The sequence below is a fragment of the Haliaeetus leucocephalus genome, unplaced genomic scaffold (genome assembly GCF_000737465.1).
Source record: "Haliaeetus leucocephalus isolate CR32 unplaced genomic scaffold, Haliaeetus_leucocephalus-4.0 Scaffold0, whole genome shotgun sequence".
Taxonomy (NCBI): Eukaryota; Metazoa; Chordata; class Aves; order Accipitriformes; family Accipitridae; genus Haliaeetus; species Haliaeetus leucocephalus.
Genome location: NW_010972436.1, coordinates 29566426 through 29592164, shown reverse-complemented (window position 1 = coordinate 29592164; position 25739 = coordinate 29566426). Strand labels below are relative to the sequence as shown.

The 25739-nt window shown below is 51.0% G+C and overlaps 2 protein-coding genes across 4 annotated transcripts in view; one reads left to right on the top strand and one right to left on the bottom strand.

The window, feature by feature from the left end:
* The window catches only part of MAP4 (microtubule-associated protein 4), a 127097-nt gene extending 117399 nt beyond the window's left edge, over positions 1 to 9698 (top strand). The window contains exons 20-23 of the mRNA XM_010563415.1: positions 4162 to 4243; positions 6261 to 6373; positions 9141 to 9318; positions 9620 to 9698. Of these exons, the coding sequence (XP_010561717.1) occupies positions 4162 to 4243; positions 6261 to 6373; positions 9141 to 9318; positions 9620 to 9624 (378 nt within the window). The 3' untranslated portion in view covers positions 9625 to 9698. The remainder of the gene's footprint in view (positions 1 to 4161; positions 4244 to 6260; positions 6374 to 9140; positions 9319 to 9619) is intronic.
* A 6966-nt stretch (positions 9699 to 16664) lies between these two features.
* The window catches only part of DHX30 (DEAH (Asp-Glu-Ala-His) box helicase 30), a 40629-nt gene continuing 31554 nt past the window's right edge, over positions 16665 to 25739 (bottom strand). For all 3 annotated transcript variants that reach the window (XM_010562064.1, XM_010562056.1, XM_010562072.1), the window contains 11 exons: positions 25384 to 25462; positions 24474 to 24578; positions 23192 to 23367; positions 22002 to 22208; positions 21506 to 21587; positions 20794 to 20987; positions 20563 to 20722; positions 20095 to 20252; positions 19517 to 19620; positions 19206 to 19345; positions 16665 to 18479 (listed from right to left, as the gene is read on the bottom strand). In XM_010562064.1, coding sequence (XP_010560366.1) covers positions 18244 to 18479; positions 19206 to 19345; positions 19517 to 19620; positions 20095 to 20252; positions 20563 to 20722; positions 20794 to 20987; positions 21506 to 21587; positions 22002 to 22208; positions 23192 to 23367; positions 24474 to 24578; positions 25384 to 25462 — 1641 coding nt within the window. In that variant the 3' untranslated portion in view covers positions 16665 to 18243. The remainder of the gene's footprint in view (positions 18480 to 19205; positions 19346 to 19516; positions 19621 to 20094; positions 20253 to 20562; positions 20723 to 20793; positions 20988 to 21505; positions 21588 to 22001; positions 22209 to 23191; positions 23368 to 24473; positions 24579 to 25383; positions 25463 to 25739) is intronic.

Sequence of the window (25739 nt, the reverse complement as noted above, 5' to 3'; positions counted from 1 at the left end):
CTGGCAAAAAAACCTAGGTTAACTATCCAGATATGAAAGCTTTTGAAAACATGACTATAGTTTGGCAGCCTTGTTTCCTTGTGCGCAAATCTGTACTACCTTAACAAATCCACACTAGGCGGTTTGTACTAGGGATAGTTTGCAGAAGTACAAAGATTGGATGGTTTCAAAAAGGCACTGAATTACTTAAGTCTAAGGAGTTTTTTTCCACTGCTGTTTAAATATGCCGCGTTCCTGAGGAGTGATGTCCAATTATCACGTCTTGTGATGCTTTCTCTGTGTCCAGTGCCTGAGAGCCAGCATCAATGAAACTCCCTGCAAATATTCAATTTCTGGGACCAGACTTACTGTTACTGTATAGTCAGTGTGTTCTGTCTGATGTCTGGTTCAGCAAATACAAATGCTGCATAGGACCTGACTGTGGTGGAAACTGCCGTGGCAACTTCCTGGGAGATATACATGTATTTGTCTAGCTGGCTGAACCTCTACTCTACATGACCAATTCTTCTTTAAATCTTTGAGAGACAACCAAGTCTGGGTTCTTAACAAACTTGTTCCCTACAGGTTGGTTGCCAAGGTGGTAAGAGACAGATGTTGAATTCATACATGCAGTGTTCACTTAACTAAGCTTGACTTCCTTTTGGGAGTCACTGGACATGCATCTCTGCTGCCCTCCTTGCCTTCCAGTTTGTGGATTCTCAACAGTGGTTGGATTTGCCATTCTTATTTGATATTTCTGTGACTTACCCAGTGTTTATAGGAGTGCATACATGTGCGTATGGAGCTTCCCATAGAAATGCTCATGCAGGAGAACTCTCTGCACCACAGAAAGAAAAGCTGATGTTGAGATCATCATGTCAATTAGGTGCCCTCATAATATTTTTTTAGCTATGCACATTTCTGTTCCTACTGCATATTTCATCTGGTTTTGTCACCCAAGTTTGGAACAGACTGTTTATACATAATCAGTGTTTTGTGGCAGAAGTCCCTTTGGCTATACTGTTAAGGAGCAGCTGTTATAAGTTAACTGTTCATGCGCTCAAAAGAGCTGTATTTTATAAGCCACTTTAATTTTGCTACTCTTACTTTGTATAGCCTTTTAGTGGACAATGGGTCTCACACATACTTTTCCCTTTTTTGAGGCCAACAGAAATGTGATTTAAATGTGGGGAATATTTTTCTTGCTTGATTAACTACATTAGTGAACTATCCTTTCTTCTAATGAATCACCAGTCCTCTTTACTGTCCTGTCCTGGGGACATTCCCAACTCCAGGGGACAAGTTATGTGCCTGCTTCCTTTTTCTCTTCTTCTACGCTCTCCTTTTACCACTGAAGTTTTCTTTCTTGCTCAACTACTTAAGCTTTTTGCTTTGAGAATAGACAATAAAGTGCTTATTATTTCCAGGTTCCAAATGCCCGCAAACCAGCTTCAGACAGTTGTTCCCAGCCATCCAACGCCCCCAAACCCAACACAGGCAGTACCAATATGAGTAGACAAGACGCAGTGAGCAGTCTGGCTTCCTATGAAAGCATTTCCTTTTATCCATTTTTATATCTGCTCACTCCCTTTGGGGCACTGTAATATTAGTGTCCTCTTCCAAGATGTTTTCATGTTCAAATAGTTACAATGATCACTTCTGATAGAAGACTTCCCGATGTTTAATTCCTGGACCACACTGCTGATGGGTATGTCTGGAAAGTCCGTTGTTCTGGTCTGTGGCTGCAGTTAAAGCTTTTAGGAATCCTGTGGACAAAAGCTGTGGTTAGTAGCAAATTATGATTCAGCTTTAGGGTTGCTCTGGTAGAAGCGATGGACATCCTACCTAAGTGAAGTGGTTCTTAGCTGGTACAGTCTGTTTGGGTACCAATTTTGCCTTCTGTACACAGAGATAATTTCTTTTCCCCTCCAAGATACCCAAGCAGACATGTTCAAAAGCAGTAGACATTGTTCCTACTCATGTTATATTTGCCATAAATATCTTGACACAAACATAGTTAGGTTTCCTGGGTAAAAGCTTTTGTCGTACTTTACTATCTTGCCCCTCTCTTTTTAAAGAAAGCAACAATAAAGAGGTAGATTTTAGAAAGTGCAGGTAGTGTACATGTTGCAGATTTAACAAGGTGATTTGGAATGTACGTATGTTTCTCTACCCTTTGGCTTGACCTGCTTAGGTGGATTGGGAAACAGTCAGAGATAGAATATCTAAAAAGAGATGAGGATCACATTTCCCATCTGAGCCTCTGTATCAAGTTTTCAGATCTAAAATTCATTTCTGGCACCAGAGTCTGAGTATTTGACTCTATAAATGCAAGCCCAAGCCTTTAAATGTGTCTCCCATTGCAAACTCAAAACAACTAACATTAGAAATCTTATAAGAAATAGACTTCCATTTAGGTATAGTTGTTTGGTTCCCCAGGTGAAATCATGAGGAGTCATAACTGGGTATGTCTACCCTAGCTGATAACAAACATTATTATCTTTAAATGCATTATGTGAAGTAAATTTAGTTTTATTCCAGTTCCAAGCAAACAAGTACTCATTATAAAAGCTGTAGTAACTTTACTAGCAACCCCCAAGAAAATCAAATTCAGTAGCTGTGATCTCACCTTTTCAGAGTTTCTGGTGTCACTGACTCAGGGTACGTGAACATGGAACAGCGTAGCAGGAGGCTGAACTGTGCTGTTCTTCTAATTCTGAGCAAACAAGACATCAGGGCTTTGACTCATCCCTCTTCACAAGTACTAGGAGGATTCATGCTTCCTGAGAAAGATGCGTTGCCAATTATCATGATAATTCTCAACAGGCTTTTAGAGTAGGGAATGAATTCTTGTCACATTCAAAAAGAAAGACTTTCATTTTCTCTGCGAGATGATCTATAGCAGAACTTTCTGTGCACATAGGTGCCAGCTGGTGGTTGCTGACACGATTGGGAGAGGTGATCCTCTTAACATTCCTACCAAAAAACCCCGGATTTTTGCTATGGAAAGTTATATCAACTTAGTAGGGGGTTAGACGAGATGACCAGAAGTTCTTCCAGTGTAAGTTACCCTGTTTGTATGAAATGAAAGATCTCTGAGTAGTCAGACAAGAAGTTCATTCTGGAATAGAGGAATTTTTCATCCATCTGGAGCTGCAGGAGAAATTTTAAAGATGTCAGAAATGGGACTCTGTACAATGCACTTGGTCCAAATGTAGGAGATGAAATATTTTTTGAGCAAAAAGACATAAAACCTGTGACATTTTGACTATGCCTTTGTCTCACCTCAGAGAAGACACTTCTCCCCAAATTCAAACTGAAGTCCACAAACACCATGACTTGGAAGAAGGTCATTTACCGAGTCATGAATATCTCATGATTTCATGACTGCATCACTGAACATTTTTTCATTGAAGGTTTTGTATGCCAATACCAAGTCACTGGTAGAATGAGGTTAAAGGAAATAATACTGGAGAATAGCTTCCCTACTCCCAGTGTTTTGTCTTTGAGAAGAATAGCTTCTTCGAGCAGTTTGTTCCATCTGGGCACGATGATCCTTCCTGATGTCCTGTTCTCAACAGGGAGGAAAGACCACTGCAAGGAGGCTGCGAACAAAGCCTCACAATTAGACGTGGGTCAGTCTGCACATTGAAGATGGTAGAGAGAAAAAGTTGGAGCTGGTGGCATGTCTCTCTAGCCCTACAGCAAAGAGAGTGGCTGAGTAGAACCGTGAGATGACATCTGTCCTGGTGACTGTCTGGAGCTGCCCAGGCAATGGCCTGTGTCTTCAGAGGCAGAGCCAGCGCTGGGCAGAAACAGTCTGGGGAACATGGCAATGGGATTGGCTTTTTTTGGTCCTTCTCCGAAGTGGTTTTGTGTTCCATAGATGTGCCATGAACTCAAGACTCCCGTTTCTGGTTACTGTCTATCTGTTAGTTTTATCTGGTCTCAGTTTCTCTCTGCTTACATTAACCACTTCTGGCTTGTGCAGGCCTTTAAATAATGCTAAAGCCGACTATAGCATTTGGCACACAGTGGCTGGGAAATCAATATGAAAATAGAATACGGTGGAAGAGGGGTGCAGGTGAATTAAGTGTGACCTGATGTTTGAGATGGTGTATTGGCCTTCAGATTCACAGGAAATGTTTCTCTGTGTTGAGCTGTTTCTTTTTGTCTCTTTAGGTGCAGATCCAGAACAAGAAAGTTGACCTTTCCAAAGTGTCCTCGAAGTGTGGCTCTAAAGCAAATATCAAGCATAAGCCAGGTAGAAATTTTACCATTTCCTCATGATTTGTCTGTAGATATTGCACATCACTTAAGTACAGTCCTGGATTGTGACTGAAAGAGTTTAAGGAGGTTGTTGCTTTCAGGGAGTATTTCTAGAAGTCATGTCTAGCTTCTTTAGCAATTCCTGGTGGTTTCATGAGCAGAGAAGGGAATTAAGAGATGTGGGATTTCATCTTGCTTGTGAAGATTGTCCACTGCTTTGACTCAGTTCTCTTTTTCCTCCCTATTTGGCGGGGGGGGGGAGTGGATACTTACCATGATTGTTCCAGGAGTCTGGAAGCTTCGTCCATGCTTACAGAGGGCTTTGGGGCTCTCTGAACATATGTGCGCTATGAAAGGATAAAGTAACTTCCCTCCGGTTCTTCAAAGCAGATACAAGCGTCTTTTTAGCCTTTGGTTCAGTAGGAGCTCCTGTCTTAATAACACTTTTGGCTCTTTAATGACATATTATGGGGTGAGTGGGCAGGAATTATTTGCTCCCCACTGAGAACACAGCAATTACTCTGTGTGAATTCCTGCAAATCTCGGGTTTCCTAACCAAGCAATGACAAGGCCACTGCTCAGTGGAGCACAGGCAGATCTTGAGTTCAAGGTACTGTGGCTGTAGGGAGATTGTTTGAACTGTACCTTTGTAACATCCTGAAGTACAGTCAGTTCACTGACTTTTGCTGGTTTGTCTGTATCTGAGGACATTTATCTGCACAGGAAAACTCATGGCAGTCAAACATCCGTGCACGAGGGACAAAGTTCACTGACCAAAGCTGCAAACAAATACTACAAGCTTGTCTTTGTCTGCTCCTGGGAGTTTCCTGCACCCTCTCTGCCAGCCTGTTAGGTTGAAAGCAGTCCAACCTTATACACCGAGCACCACGGTTCAATGCCTCAAAGCGCGCTCCTGCTTTGAGAACATGGTGCCACAAACATGACCTCTGTTTATTCAGTGCTCTGTAATAACAAGCTGTGTGTGACAATAACTGCTCTTGTCCAGGGCTGATTAAAGCAGAATAATCCATCCATCTGTTGTCAGATGTTTTAACTGATTTTGTTAGACCAAATCAGTTGGCTCCCATCATTGGCCATGCCAAGCTTCCAGAGTGCTGAGGACTGAGTATTTAATGATGTCACTGGGAAGCAAAGTTGTGCTTAGCAATACTTAAATAGTTTTTTTGAGAAACCTGCTGGAATGTGGACTGCACATATAGTCTTATATATTAATGGGAACTGCAGTATTCTAAATCTAGGAAAATCTTGCTGGAAAGGTACAGTTGTTTTTCTGACCTTCAGGTTCTCCTGAACCTGGTGTCCATCCAGTTCCCATGCTTGGCTTCTCCCCGCCTGCATGGCTGCCTCCTGAGTAGTTCAAGCAGTGGCATGTGGGTTTGTGTGTCGGGGAGGGAGCTGTCGGTCCAGGCAGTCAAACAACTGCCAGTGGTGGAGTAGGAGCAGGAACGGATAACAAGCAAAGGAAGGCAGTTAATGAAAAGGAGCAGAACGTGTCCCGACACTGACGACTACGCAGATGGGCTGAGCTGGCAGAGACCTTGGCAAGGGACACAGATAGGAGTGGGCAGCTGGTATTAGCCATCAAAAACGCACCAGCGTGGGATCGGGTGGAAGTGGCATTTCACACCTCTGCTAGGGGAGCCAGATTCACGAGCAGATCCAGTGAGGCAGTTGGCATGCGGATATCTTCCAGCCTGTCTGTCTGGACTTGTGGAGTTCCCCAGCTGAGGGTACCTCCAGGGCTTTGCCGTGCAGCCCTGCTTGCTTTGCAGTGTTGCTTGGCCTGCACAGGTGCAGATCACCAACTTTGATCTTGCTGTTTTTTAAACTGAACCTTAACTGGAAAGAGAAGGTATTATTGGTTCCTGTCCCGCCTCCAAAGTACATTGGGTCCCCAGTGGTTCCTCAGTGGGGGCTGGGAAGGGGACAGAACTTGGGTGGGACTGTTCTGGAGGCATTAATAAACTCACTCCTACACAATCTTGTTCTAGGGGGAGGAGATGTCAAAATTGAGAACCAGAAGCTGAACTTCAAGGAGAAGGCCCAAGCCAAAGTGGGTTCTCTGGACAATGTGGGACACTTGCCCGCGGGAGGAACCGTGAAGGTGGGTGCAGGAAGCTCTGGCACATCAGGGTAGGGTTTAAATTTGGTTCTTCTTGTCCTGCTGTTGATGTAGTGCAGCTTCTCCACCCCCAGCCTTTTATAGCCATGTTTTATAGGCTCTATTGTGAACCCCAGGAGTAAGTATGAGTTGAAGAGGAGAGAGAGCTATGAACCACCTCAGTGGCCTGCCTGAATGGGCTCCCTGCTAGGTGTTACTCAGAGGGCTTGTACTGCCCAATTGCATCCTTACTCTAAGAGTCTGAGAGCAGGGATCACTCTGTAAGCTATAAGCCCGTCAGAGAAGCTGCCTGTGGCCCTTTCCTGCTTTTCCCTCTGGTAAAGCTGGTGAGATCAAAGTGCTCTGTGCTGGGAGATAGCACCTTGCAGCTCTCAGGAGCACTTATCAGCCCTTAACTTGTACTGCAGCCCAGCCCAAAGGCCCTTTCTTTGAGGATAAGAAAAGATTGTTGCGCTCTCATTGCTGTGATTCAGCGCTTCTCCCCATGAGAACATAAACTGTCCCCAGCCTTGGCTCTGCAAATTGCAGGTCTTGCTACAGCAATGCGACATCTGTGCTGAGGGGAGGGAAATTACCCCCGCTTGAATGACCAAGTGATGAATGTGTGGGCTTGACCTATCACGCCACATAATGATTAGAGCAGTGCCAGGGATTATGTTTAGGTAGTCACTAGTGCTGGGGCTTTTATGTGAAACACCGCTGCTTCTGAATTGGCTGGTAGTGCCGGAAGTGGAGAAAACAATCCTGTGCTCTGGCATCAGAACTGTTAAAATATGACTTAGTCTTTGCCCCCAGCAGGATAGACAGACGGAGGAGAAGAAACCCCTTCTAAACACTGAGTTCCCTTGGTTGTCCCAGCATTGTTTTGTTTGAGCACTTTTGTGTTGTGGAAGGGTTTAGAGTTCAGCCAGCTCGAGCTATTGTGTTAAATGCCGTGTGAATTTGAAAGAAATAATCCCTGTCCTAAAGAGCAGATCACGCAGCAGAATTCACAAGTATATTTAGTATGTGCTTAATCATCCCCATTAAAACAAGGCAAGAGGTGACTGCCAGAATATTTGCTGGGGACATACCAGGACTCTCCTCTCTCCAGTCCTTTATGTAAACTTCAGCCTGGCAAATCGGGGCTCAGTGAAAAGCTGAAAGGAACTAGAGAAGCTGCTGGTGTGTTGGTAGGGATAGGGAACTTTCTGTAATGGTGCCTGGCTGTTCCAGTTTACTGGAGCGTCTAGTCCGTATACCAGTGCTATTTGCTGGTAACTAGGGTTTTCACTGAAGTTCTAAAATCTTACCAGTTGAGAATTAGTGTGGGGGTTGGTTTGGTTTGGTTTGGGGTTTTTTTAGTATTTTCCCCCCATCTCCATGGGTGCGAAGAGCCTCTGTTGATGATGCTCTCATCCAGTATTTTTGGGGGCTCTAATATTCAGCCTTGCAATACAGAGGCCAAATCAGTTCCCTGTTGTGTCCCACAGATTTCAGCCAGTGCTGTTGTCACAGAAGGGGCAGGTGGCACTTCGGGGCTGGCACCCACGTGCAAAAGGGCTGGCTGCTCTGGCTCAGCTACCCCCTGCAGCTCTCGTGGAGGTGTGGGGATCATCCAGGTCCCTGTAGTTCCTGCAAGATATCAGTGTTGCTGTCAGTTCATGGATGGGAATTTGGACCCCAAAAGGAAGGCCAGGTGGTTTTGCTGCTTGTTGAGTAAGCAGGTCCAGAGCCAGTGCAGGGCTGTCTCGCATTGCTACCTGGGCTGCAGGGAGAGGGCCTGACTTAGTCTTGAGAAGACTGCAGCAGCCTTATTCCCTGCAGATGAGACTTTGTGGGGCAAGGGCACGGGGTGAGAGCAGAGCTGCTTTGGACCGGAGGGTGCCACCCCCTCCCTGTACTCTTCCCTACTGAACGTGGCAGCAAGGGGATGTCCTGGCTGGATGGGTTGCCCCTTCCCAGAGCTGGGCTGGTCCAACGTGGCATCTTCTCTGCTTGCTGTGCCCTGCAGCATTGGTGGTGTCTGAATGTCTTTCCAAGCAACTCTGCAGTACTCTCAGCAGGCTCCCACCAGCCTATTAGTCTCTCCCCTAACGGCAGTAGGACTTCACTCTTCTCCAAGGCTAGTAGAAGTTGGTGACTCCAGGTGGGATGCCCAGCTATGGTAGGAGAACAGAGCAGGACAGCGTCTTCTCTAAAGACTGCACTCTCAGTTCATAGTCCAGCATCAAGTGAGGATGAGGTCCTTGGTGCAAACTTGGTCTTCCTGCTTTGGGATCCACTGTGTATTCTTTGGGTCTGGTATATAAATGTGTCCCCAAATAACAGAGGCTGCTTCACTGCAATGTACCCAAACCACCTGCTTGCTTTTGACCCTGTAGCGCTCTGCTTTAGTCCTGTCAATGTGCCTTGGCTCTCCTCTGTCACCAGGGCATTACAGGCATGTGTTTGGGGAGAGGGTGCTGGGCTCTGGACCCTGCGGTCGGGCCCATGGTGCCCGTGTTCGGACAAGCTGGCAGGGAGTGGTGCGGGGCCGATGGCTCTGCGGGGGACCAAAGCGCTGCAAGAAGCTGGAAAGCTGGTCAGGACGGCGGCTTCCCGGGGAGCAGAGGGGCTGCTGCCCCGCTTCCGAACACCCCCTCATCCCTGCGTGTGTCTTGGCAGCTGGGGAGGGCGGAGGGGGCTCTGGGAACCCGCACTTCACCCACCCCCCCATCTTCTATTGACTCGTCCCTGTCGTCCTCCCCACCCCGTTGTCTCATTGTAGGCTGAGGGGAGCGTGGAGCCAGGGCAGCTCCCGCCAGCCCCTCAGAACGGAGAGGTGACAGCGGCCCAGGCAGGCAGTGAGATGCGGGAGAATGGCGTAGGGCCGGCAGTGCCCACTGCCCTGAGCGGTGGTGACCAAAGGGAAATTCAGAGCTTCGAGACTCAGATACAAGAAACAAGTAAGTGCCTGCGCCTTCTCTCTATGCACTCTGCCGGGTGGGTTGGGGAGAGCACTGCAGCAGGGCAGAGCAGCCGCCCCTGGGCACTGGTCACACCGCTGTAATCTGAACGTTGAACTGTTTGTATCGATGTCTGTAGGGTTTTTCTGCCTTTTTTTAATTCAGAAAATTGCCTTTTATTTTCCAGGCATCTAATGATGACATTATGGTATCGTCTTCCATTCCCCTCCTGTCCCCTCTCTCCTCCTCCTCTTTCCTCCTCCTGCCCTTCCCCTTCTCACCTGCCCTTGTGTCGCTGCAGATTGAATCTCACAAGCTGACGTTCCGTGAGAAGGCCAAGGCTCGAACAGACCACGGAGCGGAAATCGTCGTCTCCAAACCCCCCAACCTTTCCAGCAGCACTTCCCCCTGGCGTAGCACATCCGTCAGCGAGAGCCTGGGCTCAGTCGCCTCCTTGTCACCGCTGCAACAGCCAGCTCCCCTTGCAGCGCTTTCTCAGCAAGGCTTGTGACCCCTCCCAGCCCCGTCTCCCACGTGCTCCCCAGAGTAACGCAGCTTGGCTCTCTTAACCCGGCGTCTGGCTTTAGATGGGAAGGGGACAGTGTTTAGCAGGGCTAGCGTCCCTTTCGGCCGCGCTGACTCCTCGAAGCATCCTGGAGGCTCGCCCCTGCCCGAGCATGCCGGGCTCTGGTGGTCCCTTCTTGGCTGGAAAGGGCTTCCTTCCCTCTCCACGCCTCATCCCTTTTGCTTTTAGGGGGATACTAGAGTGGGCGTTAGTGTCATGTGTCGAGAACGGGCATCTAGTGACTTCCAGGCTGTGCCTCGCTGTCCCGAGCAGTGGGGAGACGCACACCAAGCCTGGGCGGCGGGTGGCTGGGTGGGAGCACGCCAACACTGCTGGTGGCTGAAGCCAGGCCAGAGTTAATAGGGATAAGCTGTGATCTTTCTTTCTGTCTTTTTTTAAAAAAACCCAACTTTTTCCTCCTTGCCGCTTCAGTTTCTGCTGATCCTGTTTGATGATGATATATATTATACACACACGTTAGGCTGTTTTAACTGTTGACTTTAACCTTTTATTCTTTGTGACGATGTGTTGATGATTTATTGTGCTACAAACCCATGCTAAGTTTCCTTTTCTCTTTCCTTCTTTTCCTAACCGTAGGAGAGTAGAGACATTAACTGCTGCTGCAGTGCTGGCTTCTTATTGACATATCCAGCAATTGTAACTCTTTCGTTGTTGTTTGGGTTTGTTTGGGTTTTTTTTTTTTAATATTTTAAAACGATGGAGCAAATTCATGGGATTAAGCCATGTCTGAAATGAAAGGCACAAGAATGTGTTAAAGGAAAACTTGCTGTAACAGATCAGATGAAGCCTGTGTTGACTGCAACGAGACGTGTTGAATCGATGCTCGTAAAACCTCCTGCAGGGCCAAACCACCAGCTCTGGAGGATGCCTAGGACCTTCTGCGCATTAGCAAGGCAAAGACGGTTTATTTATTAACTTGCACAGCCAAAGCCCTGGGATTTTACCTTTTTTTCAGCCAGGGCCTGAGGTCTGGAGGAAAGGCAGGAGGCTGCTTTCGCGGTGGAGTTGCAGGTTAACGCAGGCCGTGAGTTCCAAGGCAAAAGCAGGTCTGTGGTGTGCGTGTGTGTTGTTTTAACAGAGGCTGATGTATGGGTAACCGTATTGTCAGGCTGAGCAAGTCTGGTGGGAGGCCGAGGTGGGGAAGAAGGGAAAAGCTGCCTCTCACCCCAGGCGTGAGGCAGGGGTAGCAGAAGGTCTGTGGAGGGCTGGGAGGGAGGCAGAGCTCTTGGCTGGGGCAGGGGAGGCAGGTTTCTTATGCCAGGGAGTTGCAGCTCTGACTAGGAAGGAGATTGACCTACTCTTTGAGGTGTGAGCTCCTCGTTTCATGTTGCAAATGACACTAAAGAAATTAAATGTAAATAAATGGAAAAAAAAAAGTGTTCTTGGGTCGTCAAACTAATTTAAAGAAAAAAAAAAAAAAGTGGAATAACAAAACACTGGGATCAAAGTGAACTGAACCAGGCCTGTGCTAAGGGGGGGCTGTTCAAGGAGGGGACAGAGGGAAGCCTGCAGCTTCTCATGCTTGTGGGAATATTTCTTTGGGAAGCCGACAATGACACGATAACCCGGAATCTGTATTTACACACAAAGATTCTTATTGCACTTGTATTTTTTATATTAAAGTTTGCATGATTTCTAATAAAATGGCATTAAAATGTACTAGTTTGCATCAAAGTCGTCTGCTAGTTTCATAAGTGCTTTTTCCTCTGAATACAAATTTAAATAAGCAATGCAGATTTGCACCTGAAAGGGGCGGTTATATATACCCTAGAAAACTCCCAGTGCTTCCCTTCCTTCTCTTCTCCCTCCTCCTCCTCCTCCCCACCTCTCCCATCCCCTCTGTGCCACGTTCACCTAATCCCAAACTGGGGAAGGCGGCCGAGCCGGTCGCTCCCTGCCCTCGTGTTGTGCGTGCTGCTGCTGCGTGGCCTCGTGTTCACCGCTGCCGAGGCCGTCCCTGGAGGAGCCAGCACTAACCCTCCGGGCCCTCTCACTCTCCTCCTGTGTGGCCGGCTCTGCAGAGAGAAAAGCTGGAGATGGGGAAGGGGTCGGAAACCTCATTTCTCAAGAGAGCGGAGCTGTGTTGTGATGCTTGAACCCCTCCAGCCCTGGTTCCGTGGCCTGTGATGGTGCTGCCTCCAACCACCCGTTCACCTGCATGCTGCCCTCCGGTATATATCACTGCCCCTTCGCTGATGCTTCCTTCTTTCTCTTACTGCTAAATTCTAAACACCAGCTTGATCTTGTCAATCTTGGGTGGGTTGGTTGTTTTTTTTTTTTCCCAACACTTGAGGGCAAGTTTGGAGGAGAGGGACTGAGAGGAGAGCAGGCTGATCCCTTCAGCAGGAGAAGGCAGGGGCTGTGCTTCCCGGAGCAGTAACATCGGATCTGCTCCAAGCCAGGGCAGGCAGGGCTGCGCAGGCGGCTGCGGGAGGGCAGGCAGGAGCTGTCGAGAGGGTCCTGTGCCCGCAAGGTGTGCGCGGAGCCCTGCTTCCCTGCCTGCGAAAGGCAAAATGCTGGCTGGTGGCGGGATGAAGCCGATCTCCGGCCTCACCAGCCGGGCAGGGAAGCTGGGAAGTTTGTTTGTGCCTGTGGGCAGCGGCAGGGAACCAGCCGGAGGTGTGGATGGCAGAGTCCAGTGGTGTTTGTGGTTAACCAAAGAGGAGGTGGTAGCTGAAATGTCGGGTTCCTTGTGCTGCTCTGCCCTGGGCGCTCTCGGGGTGAGATGCCCGGGCAGAGGGAGGCAGCTGGGTCCTGGTCTTGGTTCAGGTGCTGCAGGAGGAAGGCAAGTGGCAACATTGCACTTTATCTTCTGAGATTGCAAAAAAATAAAAAGGCAAGCAAACCCCTAAGCTCCTGCAAAGGGACAGTAGTGCCACCTTCTCTCCCTGCATTGCTTTTATCTGATTTATTGACTGCTTGGCAGTCTTAGATAAGGCTTTCATGTCTGCATATGGTTGCAGCGGCATTCAGGCCTGTCTCTGAACATGCACAAACCTTCCCAGACTCTCACATGGTTCAGCTGAACACTAACCGACCGACCTGTGCTTCTGTGCCACTTTCTCTAACACTTGTTGTGCCTGTGTTTAGCTGACAAACTAAATCTGGATACACTAGTTTGGTGTGTTTTTTCTAGGACAGCTTCAGTTTTAATACGGAGTTTTGTTTTTGGGTTGTTTTTTTTTTTATTTTATTTTAAGGAAACGACTGTACATATTGCTAGCCTGGGAAGAGAGCCATGTGTGGTGAAAATGACTTTAGTTTCCTATCTGGAGAGGTGGGAGTGAGCTGGTTAGCGCTGAGACCTTAAATGAAGATGACAGAGAAGCTGCTGGCTGGCTAAGTGCCTGCCCAGCTGGGCAGAGCAGGGGAAGGAGCTGCGTTCGCTGTTGGCTTGATCTAGGGCTAGAGGTAGCACATTCTCTTGGGAAAAATGAGTTGTGGTCTGAATTAGATGCAACTTGAATGTACACGTTCCTGTCCCGAGATGCCTCCCGTGGGTCCTGGCTTTCTCTGCAGCTGCGTTTGGCGTGACTCTGCTCCGGGGGAAGACAGCGTGGGGGAGAGGGGAGGGCTGGGGTGGCCAGAGCAGCCTGGGGGCTTTGGTGAGCTGGGCGCTGGTGGGCTCGGTCCCCGCTGGATGGGGCGCAGAGGCAGCGTGGGCAACACTCGGGCTCCGGGCGTGCTGGAGCCTGCTCCTGCCTTGGGCAAGATGCTTAGCAAAGACCTTTTGTAAGCTCGTGGTCAGGGTGAGCGTTGATTTGGAGGTGTCTGAGCTGCTGAAGTGATGAGAAAGCCGTGCAGGCTGCGGGCAGGGGATGCGGTGCAGCGGGAAGGGCTGGGTGGGAGCTCCTTTCTGGCAGGCGCTGGGGTCCCTCCCTGGCTGCCAGCATTTGTGCTCTGGTGGAGGAGGTGGCTTCCCCATGGCCTGGGCTGCTCAGGTGCTGTCCTGTCTGCTGGGGCCTGGTGTCTCCCTGCATATCAGTGGCATATACAGTTACTTTGGGGCTTTTTATACTGTTAAACAAAAAGTACAGTCAAGTAACCAATTTTGGGGGCTTGAGGCCACAGGAGCAGGAGGCCGGGAGCCGCAGCAGCTTTGCTGCTGTCCCCAGCACGCGCCTCCCCTTGGGTCGGAGTCCTGACCGCAAACTGAATGTAGTTTTCTATGCTGACCCTCGCTGTTGTCCCCCTGCATAGTGTCGGTGTGTGAATGGGGCTCTAGGACCCTCGTGTGTTTGTGTTATTTAGGCAGAATTTCTAGTTTTCTTGGAACAGGGCAGGAGCTTGACATCGGTGACATCTTTGGGGGGTGACAGGGGCTCCTGTGTCCTCCTTGTATGTGGAAGGAGGAAGTGGCTGAGCGTCTCCTGAGCTGGTCATGGCTGTTCAACGCTGCCCCTGCAAAAGGCCAAGTGGCCGTAGCTGTTGGGAGGTCAGCAGCCTCCAGGCTTGGGAGAAACATCACCGAAAAGCCCTTCTTGTCTGGAGCAGCCTGCAGGTGGGGTGGAAAACTGCTCCAGGAGGCAGCAGCAGAAAGCGTGCTCAGGCTCTCCTTCCTCCTCACCACTTGAAATCCAGCTAGAGTAAGCCTTTGCCTTTCAAATCTCCCTCATGTGAGTCTCGCTGGCCACCAGCTGGTGTCTAGAGTAAGAGATCAGACACGAGACTCGCACCCGTTGTGATCATCCCACCCCAGCATTCAGCATTGCCTGCAGCTTCGATTACCCCGTAACATAGGTACGAGTAACAACATAGTGGGGGAAACGACCGCGTGGAGGGGTTGGACTGAGAGGACAGCGTGGCTGGAGACAAGGGCTCGGGGCACAGGGCCCGGGAGGGCTGATCCTGGTGCTCGGCCCCCTCTGTGGTCTCGGGAAGTCACTTAACCTCTCTGCCTCAGTTTCCCCATCAACAAGATGGGGATGATATTACTTACCTCACTGGGTTGTTGTGAGGAGTGAGCAGTGTGTAAAGTGTTCTCTAAATGTGATGTATTATTATTATTTTGTGTTATAGGATTATTCAGTGGCAGCACCGTCTCCTCTGTGCCGGTGGGTGCACCGCGCTGCCTGAGGAGGGGGGTGCAGCCAGCGCCGGCTGCTGGGGCAAGTGACATGGCTGTAGCTGTACTGTAGTGGGGTGGTGCTGAGGGGAGGGAGGTGAGGGCTGGCGGCGGGGGGGGGAAGGGTAGTGCATGGGTGTAAGGCCTGAGACAACAGCTCTGTGGGTGGGGGGGCTGGGGCAGAGCCCCTCCTGCCTTGGAGTGAATTCATACTGGTTTGCTTCTGCCTTTCTGTCTTGCCCTCCTGTGAGGGGCTGTAAGACTGTCGTCTCCTTAGCAACATTTCCTGACTTGATGTTGTGATTCTTACTATTGTAAAGGGTTGAAATAAAGCTTCTAGATGTTCCTCCTCAGCATGGGTGTGAGTTTGTGGGGATGGTGGGAAGGCTGGGCCCGGGAGGGGGTGGCACCTGATGTCCTGGTGGTGGCAGAGGAAGCCGTGCAGAAAGACAAGGGGAAGGAATTTTGTTGTCTCTGATGCCTTCAACCAGGGGCAAGTGCCCCCTGCGCTGCCTGGGCTCAGCAGGGAGGGGGGTGCTGGGCTGACACCAGGCACCTGCTGTCCCCCCCCCCCAGGCCAAGGTGAGCCCTTGGTGCCTGTGAACAGAGCACCACAGCTGGTACAGCCAGCAGGCAGAGCTGCTGGCACACACACCCTTTGGCTTGGCACCCACCTGGGCATTTCTTCCTTCTCCCCATCCCACCAGGCTCCTCTTTGAGCAGTGGCCAAGCCCAGCTCCAGCGCAAGTGCAAGGTCCCAGACACAACTGTGACTAAAGGGGGCAGCCCTGAGGCAGCTGCCCCCCTGCCTGTTCTTAAAACCAGAAAGGTTTTCTACCTTGTCTGGAGCAGGATGCGCACTCAGGCTGGACTGGGCCTGAGAGCCCAAACAGCTGTGCCCCTGCCCAGGTTTTGTCCCACAGCCCCTGGCCCCCTCCAGAGGCTTCACCCACATCCCTGTGCCTGGAGCAGCAGCAGCCAGCTCCTGTCCCTCTCCCCCACAGCTGCCGTGGTTCCCCCCAGGGAAACACAGCACCAAGTGCTCCTGGTGCCTCTGGGCCCTGACAGCTGCCTGGGGGGACAGCTGTGACACCCCCCCCCCTCAGCTCACCTCTGGCTCCTGAAGGCTTTAACTGAGAGCAGGTTCACCACTCCCAGCTGAGGAAGAGCAGCCCCACAACAAAGAGCAAGAAAATAACAAGCTTCAGACTTCACTCAGCTGTTAAAAATAAATGAATAGGAAAGAAAGAATGAAGAGGACAGAGGCAGTTACTACTCTATCCCTTTTTATTGTCTTTAATCTATGTTGTAAAAAGATCCAGTATCACATAACAGCCACTGAAGTATCCCAATATCACACTAGTTCTGAACCATTTAGACAATAGCTTAGTCTTTTTTTTTTTTTTTTTTTTTTTTTTTTTTTTTAAACCTGCTGGAAGGGAAAACCATACTGCCCATTATACAGGCCAAAAGAAACAAACACTGGTCAAATAATAGTGACAACCTCAAGCAAGTGAAATGAAGATGAAAAGTTTTGCATGAACACAGGCTGCAGGACGCCGAGGGCCCCGCACTGCCTCATCCACCATGGCCCCAGGGAGCTGAGCCAGGAGGCTCAGGACCAGGAACGCCTCCAGCCCCGGCTCCCACCGCTGGAGTTGGCCACCAGTCCCCCCCCAGCCCCCCGCCCTTGTGCTTTTCGCCCACAGCCACTGGAGCTGGGGGGCTCCCACACACCCCCCACAACAGTACATCAGCTCAGGTGGCAGAGGCCACAGCTCCATTTAATTAAAGCCCATGACAAGTAAACTAAATCGTAGTAGAGAACAACTAGGAGAACCAAACAGCGGCCCCCGAGGAAGGCGGCTCCTGTCCCGAGCGCGGAGCAGACGCTGCCGGGCAGGAACGCCTTTGCCATCGTTCCTGTGTGCAGAAACGGCCTCGCACCGGCGCTCGGCTGTCTTGTTTCTGCCACTTCCATTACCCAGCGGAGCGCACTCCGGCTGGCACGGTCAAACCTCGCCTTGATTTCAGATACAAAGAGCGTAAGAAACCATGAATAAAAACAAATGATCCCAGGCCCTGCGACTGCCTTCTGCTCAGCTGCTGGGCAAAGCAGCAGCCGCCCCTCCCTCCAGCACCATTCGCAGCCCCGCAACGCTTCGACCCCATGAGGGCACAACCCTTTAGCTACCGCCCACCGCCTCCAAACTGAGTGTGAAGTACCTGTTCCTCTCTGGCACTGTCCTGCCCGAGGGCTCACATGCATTACAAACAATAACGAAGCCTCACAACAGCCCTGTGAGGTAGGTCACTGTCTTCATTTGACAGGGAATCCAAGGCAAAGCTGGGATTAAACTCCAGATTTCTCATTTAATGCTGTGCCTGTCACAATCCTCCTTCCACAGAAATATGGTCCCTGTTCATAGAAAACAAAGAATTTTGTGCCTATGCTCCTGGCTTCCCGCAGGAGAAAGCGCTCACAGGCAGACTGGCATCTACAATCACATCCTGTGTTGCACAAGTTACAGGGATCCGGCCTCCTTGACGTAGGGAGAACAAGAAATTAAAAATAATAAAAAAATAATAACAACGCAAGAGGACAAAAAGTACAGGCAGATCAGGAACGACAAGTCACATCTCACACTCATAACGCCACAACTGCGCTCGCGCTGTGGGGTGGCAGGGCCCCGCTGCGAGGCTCGGAGATCCCACGTGGAATGTCACGTCCGGCGCCTTCAGGGCTTCCTCCCCTCCGACGTCATCCTCGGGGCACCCGGCGCGGGGAGAGTGAAGACAACATCGATCACCACCCTGCACCAGAGCTGCTGGATCCACGCTCTGCCCAGCCCCGGCCCCCGGAGCAGGCACAGCCGCAAAGCCAAGACATCCATCCTCCTCTTGAGCCCGGAGTAGCTCTCGCACCAGAGCTGCTCCAGCCCGGCCCTGTGGGGATGGGGCAGAGGAGGGCCCGCAGCTGCTGTGTCCTTGCTTTCCAGTTCAGGGACTGACGCTGTTAAGAGCGGAGGAGGTGGGCGCCCACGAAGCTCGCGTCAGGGTCCATCGGCACTTCCAGTCCATTCCAGGCGGTACTGCGCTGGTTCTTCCTACGCGGTGACCATGCACGGAGCCGACAGCAGGAGATTCAGACAACATTAATCTTCTAGGATGGAGAGAGATGACTTCACAAGGGATAAATAGAACTTTATTTAAATAAACATTTGTGAACATCTTTATACAAATTACAAGTCCCCACACAATCCTCCAGCTCTGCCTAAGCACCAAAGCTGCCAGGAGGGCCTTTGAGCAGATCCACCAGGATGTCGAGCAGCTGGCTGTGCTGGTGGTGCAGGTCCCCAGGGATGGCTGCCATCTCATAGCACAGGCACGTCTCCACCATCTTGGAGAGCGACACACGGAAATCGCGCAGGAGGCGGATGGTGTAGGAGTCTCCCTCCAGCACCAGGAGATCGCTGTCTGTCAGGGAGACTGTTGCTCGCCAGCCATCATCTTAGTGGGAAGAAGAGAGGAGGTGAGAAGCAGGAATGGTGCTGACCTGTTCCAGCCTGCGCTGGCCGCTCGGCCCTCTCCACCACTGTTACCAGAGGCGGCGCAGGTCCTCCCCACGCTCCTTTTAGCCGAGAGTCTGGGGACTCAACTGGGTCAGACAGTTCCCACAAGAGCCAGGCAGCACTCTGACCCATCGCACTGGGATCCTCCCACTGTTTCCCACAGGAGGTGACTGATCGCACAGCCCGTGTGAGCTCAAGGGCTAGAGACCAACTGCAGCACTGCCAAAACCCCACAGGCTAAAGCAACACATCCGCAGGGAGAAGGGCTCGCTCCTCCCCACGCACCAGCCATGGCTGAAGACCAGCCCAACTCCTCATTCCCCAGGGATGAGCCTCCAGGCACAAGCCTGCTCACTCAGCCTGCCTGTGGCTTGGTTTCCTTGTCTCCCTGGAGAGCTACGGCTGAGAACAGCTCACAAATCATTGCCTTTGTGGCCCCATTACAGCAAGACCCAGTCCAAAGCAAGAGGCTTAGAAAGCAAGGGAAGGTAGTTGGCCAAGGGAAGAAGCAGCGCTGATCGCAGAGATCAGGGGTAGCCACCTTGCAGCCCCTCAGACCGTGGTACAGCTGTAGGAGTGGCGTGCCTGGGGTGTCAGGCACAGCAGGAGGAGCCTGCAGCGGCACGAGAGGACGCGTCAACCCTGCAGCTGCTGCGGCACTCACCTCGGACGTGGATATCCGTGTCGGTCATGAGCAGCACGGCCAACGGGTGGACCTGGGAGGAGTCCCGCACAAACACCCCACCATTGGACTTCACTGCCATGAAGTATGTTAGCCAGCGGCTGTACAGCTTGGATGCCTCCCTGCACAGGGGAACAGCTTCGTCAACGACGGGCAGAGATGTGTCGTACTCCGGTACCATCACACGTGTCCGAGGCAGTGCTGGGGTCCTCAGCACACCCAGCTGGTGCTGTGAAGTGCGTGTTGTGGGGTCCCCAGCCTCCCACGGTCACAGACGTACATAGGTCACCCACCTGTTGATTGTTGACTTGTGGAGCAGAACAGTGCCAGCCTTTGTCCGATACGCGTAGCTGTTAGGTTTGAACTTCCCTTGACGGGTCACTTTACCTTGTCTCACCTGAAAGGAGAGGAGCATCTCAAACACCTGCAAAACCGGCAGGCACGGCCCACAAGCAGCCAGCCCGGCTTTCCCCACAACCGTCTCTCCTAAATGTGCAGAGGCAAGTAAGTTCCTCCGCTCGCAGAAGCTCCACTGTGTTAGCAGAGCGCATACGTGGGATGACCAGACCTGGCAGTCACCGAACACCATGCAAAGGCAGCAAACGGGAGGAGGAAGACGCCACCTCAGTGGCTCCCAGACTAAGCTACAAGAACCCGAGCATGGACCTGCACAGGCTGGGGGGGGCAACTCCTCCCGAGGAGGGACCCAGGGACATAGCACTGGAGCAGCAGGCAGAAGCACAGGCAGTCAGCCTGCCTAGGGGACACACTCCAAGAGAGCGCAAGCATCTCTGGCACCTCAACACTTCTCCATGCTACCCGTAGTGACCAGCAAGCCCAGGAGAGCGATGGCAGAGCGGGGAGCCAGTACCTGGATGAGGTTGGGGTAGAGCCCAGCCATAAGGACCCCCTTGACGAGTTCTTCCTCTTCACTGTACTGGTTACATACAGACGATGGCATGGTACAGTCAGACGGGGATGACACCAGGAAGGCTTCGTAGAGGTTCTCAGAGAACTGCTTGACAAGGCCTACAGGGAGGAGACAGTCCCAGGGAATGAGATTCACCCTCTCCTTTGCCCCACTGAATGAAAGAACCTCAGCAGGGCAGCACCAGCTCTGGATTTGGAGGCTCAGCCTTGGCGCTGGGACAGGAGACCTGTCCTGCCTGTGGCCTCCCTGTCACCCAGGGCTACGCCTGCACTCACAAGTGCCAAAGCCAGAACCTGCGCCCAGTCCAGCAGTCACCTGCCCAGTCTACCCCATTTCTGCACCACGTTCTTCACCAGCGCTTCACCCTTTTCAGGGGACAGAGGCGAGAAGCAGGCCTCTGGGACTCACCATTGATGAAGCGAAGGCTGGGGCCATACAGGTAATAGTCCTGCAGGTAGTTATCCCTGGCACGACTGTCTCTGCGTCTCAGCACCTCCTCCCAGCCTGCCACAGCTCTGACAAATGCAAGGTGATCGCTCCCACTCTCCCGGCTCAGAACAGCCTTGGCCTGGAAGACAGACAGACATGTCAGCCCCTTCCCTACCTGCTTTCTACCCTCCTCTAGGAGAGGCTCCTCACCTTGTCCACCTCTGCACGGTTTTGCAGGCTGCTGCTGAAGGGGTCCCGGGTGAGGCAAGAAACGATGACGAGCAGAGGGTGGAGGCAACGGTAGATGGATGCCAAGACAATGGCCTTTGCCAGCCGAGGATCTGTGGAGATCTGGGCAAGGCGTTTGCCCAAAGTGGTGAGGGCTTCTCGCTGGTCCAGCACTCCTGCAACAGAGCCGCCCACGAGGGCGCATCCATCAGCTCCGAGTGGAGCCAAAGTGTGGCCGGTGGCTTTGGGGAGCTGCCAGGAGAACCCACCTACCAGGCTTGCAAGATTTAGTGCAACCTTCAGAAGAGGCACACAGCACAGGTGCCTGCAATAAGCACCCAGAACCTCCCAGGTCTGACTGACCTGAGGCCAAAGAAAAGGCTGTAACACCCAGATGACAATCAACAAGACCCCAGCTATGAACTCCAAATCACAACTTTCCTTCTTTTTCTGTCATCCCCCCCCTTTGTTTTAAACTTTGGGAAGTTCTACCCACTTCTTGAGCAAAGCAGCGTGGGAAACAAAACAGCACCACAACGTGTGTGGTTTGGGAAGTCCCTATCAGCTGCCACCCCTGTCCGGGGACAATCCAGCCCAGTCTGTCCCACAGGATCCTGTGCCAATTCCCACTTCCCCCGTTTAGACAGCAAACATGTTTCCATCACACCCACACCAGGACAGAGCATTAGCTCACCAATCTCCTGCAGCAAGATCACTGCTTCATCCACAGCTTTGATGTCAGGGCTGTCCAGAGCCTTGGACAGAAATTCAACTGCCTGCAACACAGCAGGGGGAAGAGAAAAGAAAAGGAAAAAAAAAAGAAAAAAAAAAAAGGGCATGTTTCCCATACAGAAGTGTGGGAGAGCCCTTGGGAGCCCACTGCCCTGCCCCAGGGCCCCAGACTGCAACACGGTTCCCTCTTTGTTTGCCTACAGGGATATAAACTCAGCCCTCTCCATTCTTGCAGAGTCTTTTAGACACACTCTGTAATCGAAGCAATCTATACATTTCCTGGTCTTAACTTCCCTAGACAGCACTGCATGTAGGAAAGCAACAACTAAAAGTCATCAGCATCTTGGGTTTTCCCTACTCATGTTTGTGGTCAGATCACATCTCTGGAACTGGCACCAAGCAGGCCACATCCTGCTGGTTCAGTCAGCTGCAGTCTTGCAGGCATGTACTGCGCTTACTGTTTTCTCCGGCATGTGGATCTTGGCCTGAACCACCAGGTTCTCCAGTGGGGTGCGTAGGATCTCTGGAACCTGGTAAGTTGGCATCTTGTCCAGGCGGCTGCGAGGGAAGAGGTGATAGGCAAATCCCGACTGACAGCGGCCAGCACGCCCTCGCCTCTGCACCACATTTGACTTGGACACCCACACCGTTTCCAGGCAGGACACCTAGGAGAAGAAGAATTAGGCATGAATGCTCTCACGGCTCTCTGTCCTGTTTAAATGCAGCTTTCCATCCTGTCCACAGATGCCCAAGACTCCTCATGACTGATCAACCATCCCGCTCAAGGGCAAGGAAAACCTCTCCCACTCTCCTGCATCTTGCAGTGCCAGTCTCTAGCAGGCAGCAGCGTGAAGGCCTGAGCCGCTCAGTGCACAGATGAGACCCTGATGCCATCTGCTGGGCACCTGCCTCGGCCCCACACCACTGCGCTCCCCAGGGGCTCATCCCACTGCCCCGCTAAAGGTTGTTTTTAAACTAGAACTGTTCCAAGGTGTGAATTGCCACCTGGCCCTGTAAGATGTTCTAGCACTGGGAGGGGAAGGGGCAGCAGTATACAGCCAGAATCCCTTCTTCCAAGAGCAACAGTGGCACCGCTGCCTTCACGTTGTTACAAAAGCATACACACAAGAGCCTTCGCAGGGCCCAACACCACCAGAAACGTGGCCTCAGAGCAGTGTAAACCCCCTCCCCTTAAAGCTGACTAACAAGCTACGGCATTGGGTTCAAGATAGCGTCAAACGAGAGCAGTACCTAATAGGTCAGAGCTGCCCTGCTTTGGCTAGAAAGAGATTTACGATGAAATCATAGAAAAAGGCAGAAAGCAAATGGAAAAGTTACAGATGGTAGATGGTGTAACAGAGAGATGGGAGGGAGTAGGATTGGCCTTAAATTTCTTTGAAGACACCAGACTTTTGCCTGTTCAGCAGAAGTCGATGAGGAGCCTGGCAGAGAGCTTGGTAAAGGCAAACACTCTCTGGGTGATGAGTCAAACACTCTGTCCCCAAACAGGGACACAGTGCCAGTACCCTAGGGGCCAAATGGGAAGCAGCTCTATCATCCCATTAATGGCATCTTGAATCTTCCTCTGAGAACATCCATTATCTCCAGTACATCCCAAATGCACTTAGAGGCAAGAAAGCATCAGTACCTTGGTCTTCAGGTCATAACGTTCCTCCTTGTGCGTGCCACTGTCCACCACATGCACAATGTCATTGATGGTGATGGAGGTCTCAGCGATGTTGGTGGCCAGGACAATCTTCCTGACGCCAGGTGGAGGCCGCTGGAATATGTTTTGCTGGTCCATCATGGGGATGTTGGAGTGCACTAGGAAATAAAACCAGAGTCAGTCCAGCCCTGCTGAGCTGCTTCACAGTACAAGGCCAAGGTGGGCAGAGATTCTCAGCCTTCTTGTACCATCACCTCCCGCTTCCAGAAATGGGGACACCACTTGTAAGTGTTCATTGTCAGTAGTTTCCTGCCAGCCAGACCCCAGGAAAAAAAAAAAAAAAAAAAAATTCCACACATCATTAGGGAAGGCCTCATTTCAGTTGCTTCAACCTATGGCTCAACATCAGCAGGAGCTCTGGTCACCTCCCGCCCCAGAGAGGCTAATGGCACCACCAGAACATCCCTGGGCCCCATGCAGAAGTCCCACTCCCTGCCACAGTCCAGTTTTGCAGCTCCCCCTTTTCAAAAGGCCGATGGGGCATCCTCATTGTCATTTGGTTTCACTTGGTCAAAAATGGTTATCAGCAAGGGCCTGTAACTCTTCTATATCACATATTTGCCCTATTACAGATCAGTGATGCGGAGAAATTCCCAGCAACCGCACGGAACAGCAGGGGAGCACAAGAACATGCAGTTTTCACAAAAGAACACCTGCATTTATTAGCAACTGAGCCGCTCAAAGTTGTGCTCCTGGCTGGCCTTATTTGACACTGAATGGGGAGGGCTGTTAAAAAACAAACAAAAACCCCAACCAAACCAACCCCCAAAACCTTACAGCCTCACAGAGTAATACTGGCTTTTGTTATAAATTTCGCTCCTGGAATACAGAATGTTAAATTCACTAATAAAAGCTGAGCTACAGCGTACATCTCCATCCTGCAAAACAGGGCTTGAAGATCTTTCCTATTTAGGCTCAGCATGCAGCTACAGCAATGCAGAATTTAGCTGTTTCCTCCTTGCCTGATTCTGATTTGCTGGAGGCAAACAGGAAGCCAGTTTCTTTGATCACATACAGGTTTAGATGGCCTCTGCTAGGAGGAGTTATTTGTGTTTAACATGCACAATTACACAACAGGTACGTACATCAGAGCATACAAGCTTGCTCTGTATCAGAGTGCAACTGCTGAAGGGGCTCATCGAGTCAATTGGCCTAGCCATTCCCCTGAATCCTGGGGAGAAAAGGTCTGGCGCTGCCATCTCACCTGGTAAGACGAGGTACCGGCTGTTCTGAGATCCGAGCATCTCTAGCAGGCGCTGCTGCACTCCCTTGATTTCCTGCCAGCCAGGGAGGAAGCAGAGGATCCCACCTTGAAAAGAAGCAAGAGTTCAGAACAAGCAACCTAGAAATTCAAGCACTCTTCCGCAGCTGGAGACACAGAAACTGCTTCTGCTGCACAAAAGGGACACCTGTTATTTCCCCAAGTCCACAGCAACCTTTAGGCCAAGAAACCCAAAGAAAAGTAGGGCCCTGGTCTGTGACGCCCCCTGACAGCTGATCTCTAAGGAAACCTGCATCATACTCATCAAGAACAATGACAGATACAGCCATTATGTGAAGTCAGACCCAGGGGAACGTTTGTCTAGACTTCATACCTGCTATGCTATATCTGCTTCTGTGAGCTCGTTAGGGCAAGGTTTTAAAGCCAGAAAGAAACCAGGCTACCTGTAGTTTGAAGATGAATACCTTCCGCTAGCTCTGAAACACTTAAACCTCTTGAAGTCATCTGAGAGTCCTGCCTTCTTCACAAAAACATCACCTCCCAGGCAAAGATATTTAACAGGGATAGGTCCCCAATACAGAAAAATAACTAAATTGTGCACCTCAAGGTTGTAAATGCTGGAGCACAGACAAGTCTTGCCCTTCACCCCAGAACAGTGGTATCTCAGGAGACTAAGACTGAGACACTAAGGACTCAGATGTTATCTTAGCCAAAGACCCAGAATTAGCTCATGCCACACTGCTCGAGACCACTCAGTTCAACAGGAATCCAAGGTGGCCTTGCAGAAGTCAGGTCAGCATCCTGTTTTCTCTGCAAAGGGTCTGGCCTCTCCAGGGTTCATTTTTTCCTCCCCAGCAAAAGAAAAAAGAGCAAAGGGGCAGGCAGAACCTACCTGGTTCTCCGTGAGCATCAATCTGGAGTACGAGGTCAGTGATCAGATCAAGATCAAGGACACATTCATCATCTGATTGCTGGATAAAACAGGACACATGCAGATAAGTGAGTCACAATCTAGCAGACAGCAGAAAGGCGCACGGCCTCCCAGAGCATCTTCTGGAGAAAGCAAATGCGTGTACTTGGACGGCCTGCCCAGGACTAGGAGCCAGGAACCTCAGGAGCCTGGTTTTGGCTCCATCTGGAACCTGCTCTGGTCACAACTGCTGCCAGTTTCCTCTGCTGTGTAGTGAGAATATAAAGTCCCTTTCCCTTTCTCCAGACTTGGAAGCTAACTGAGTTTTGTGTACCTCT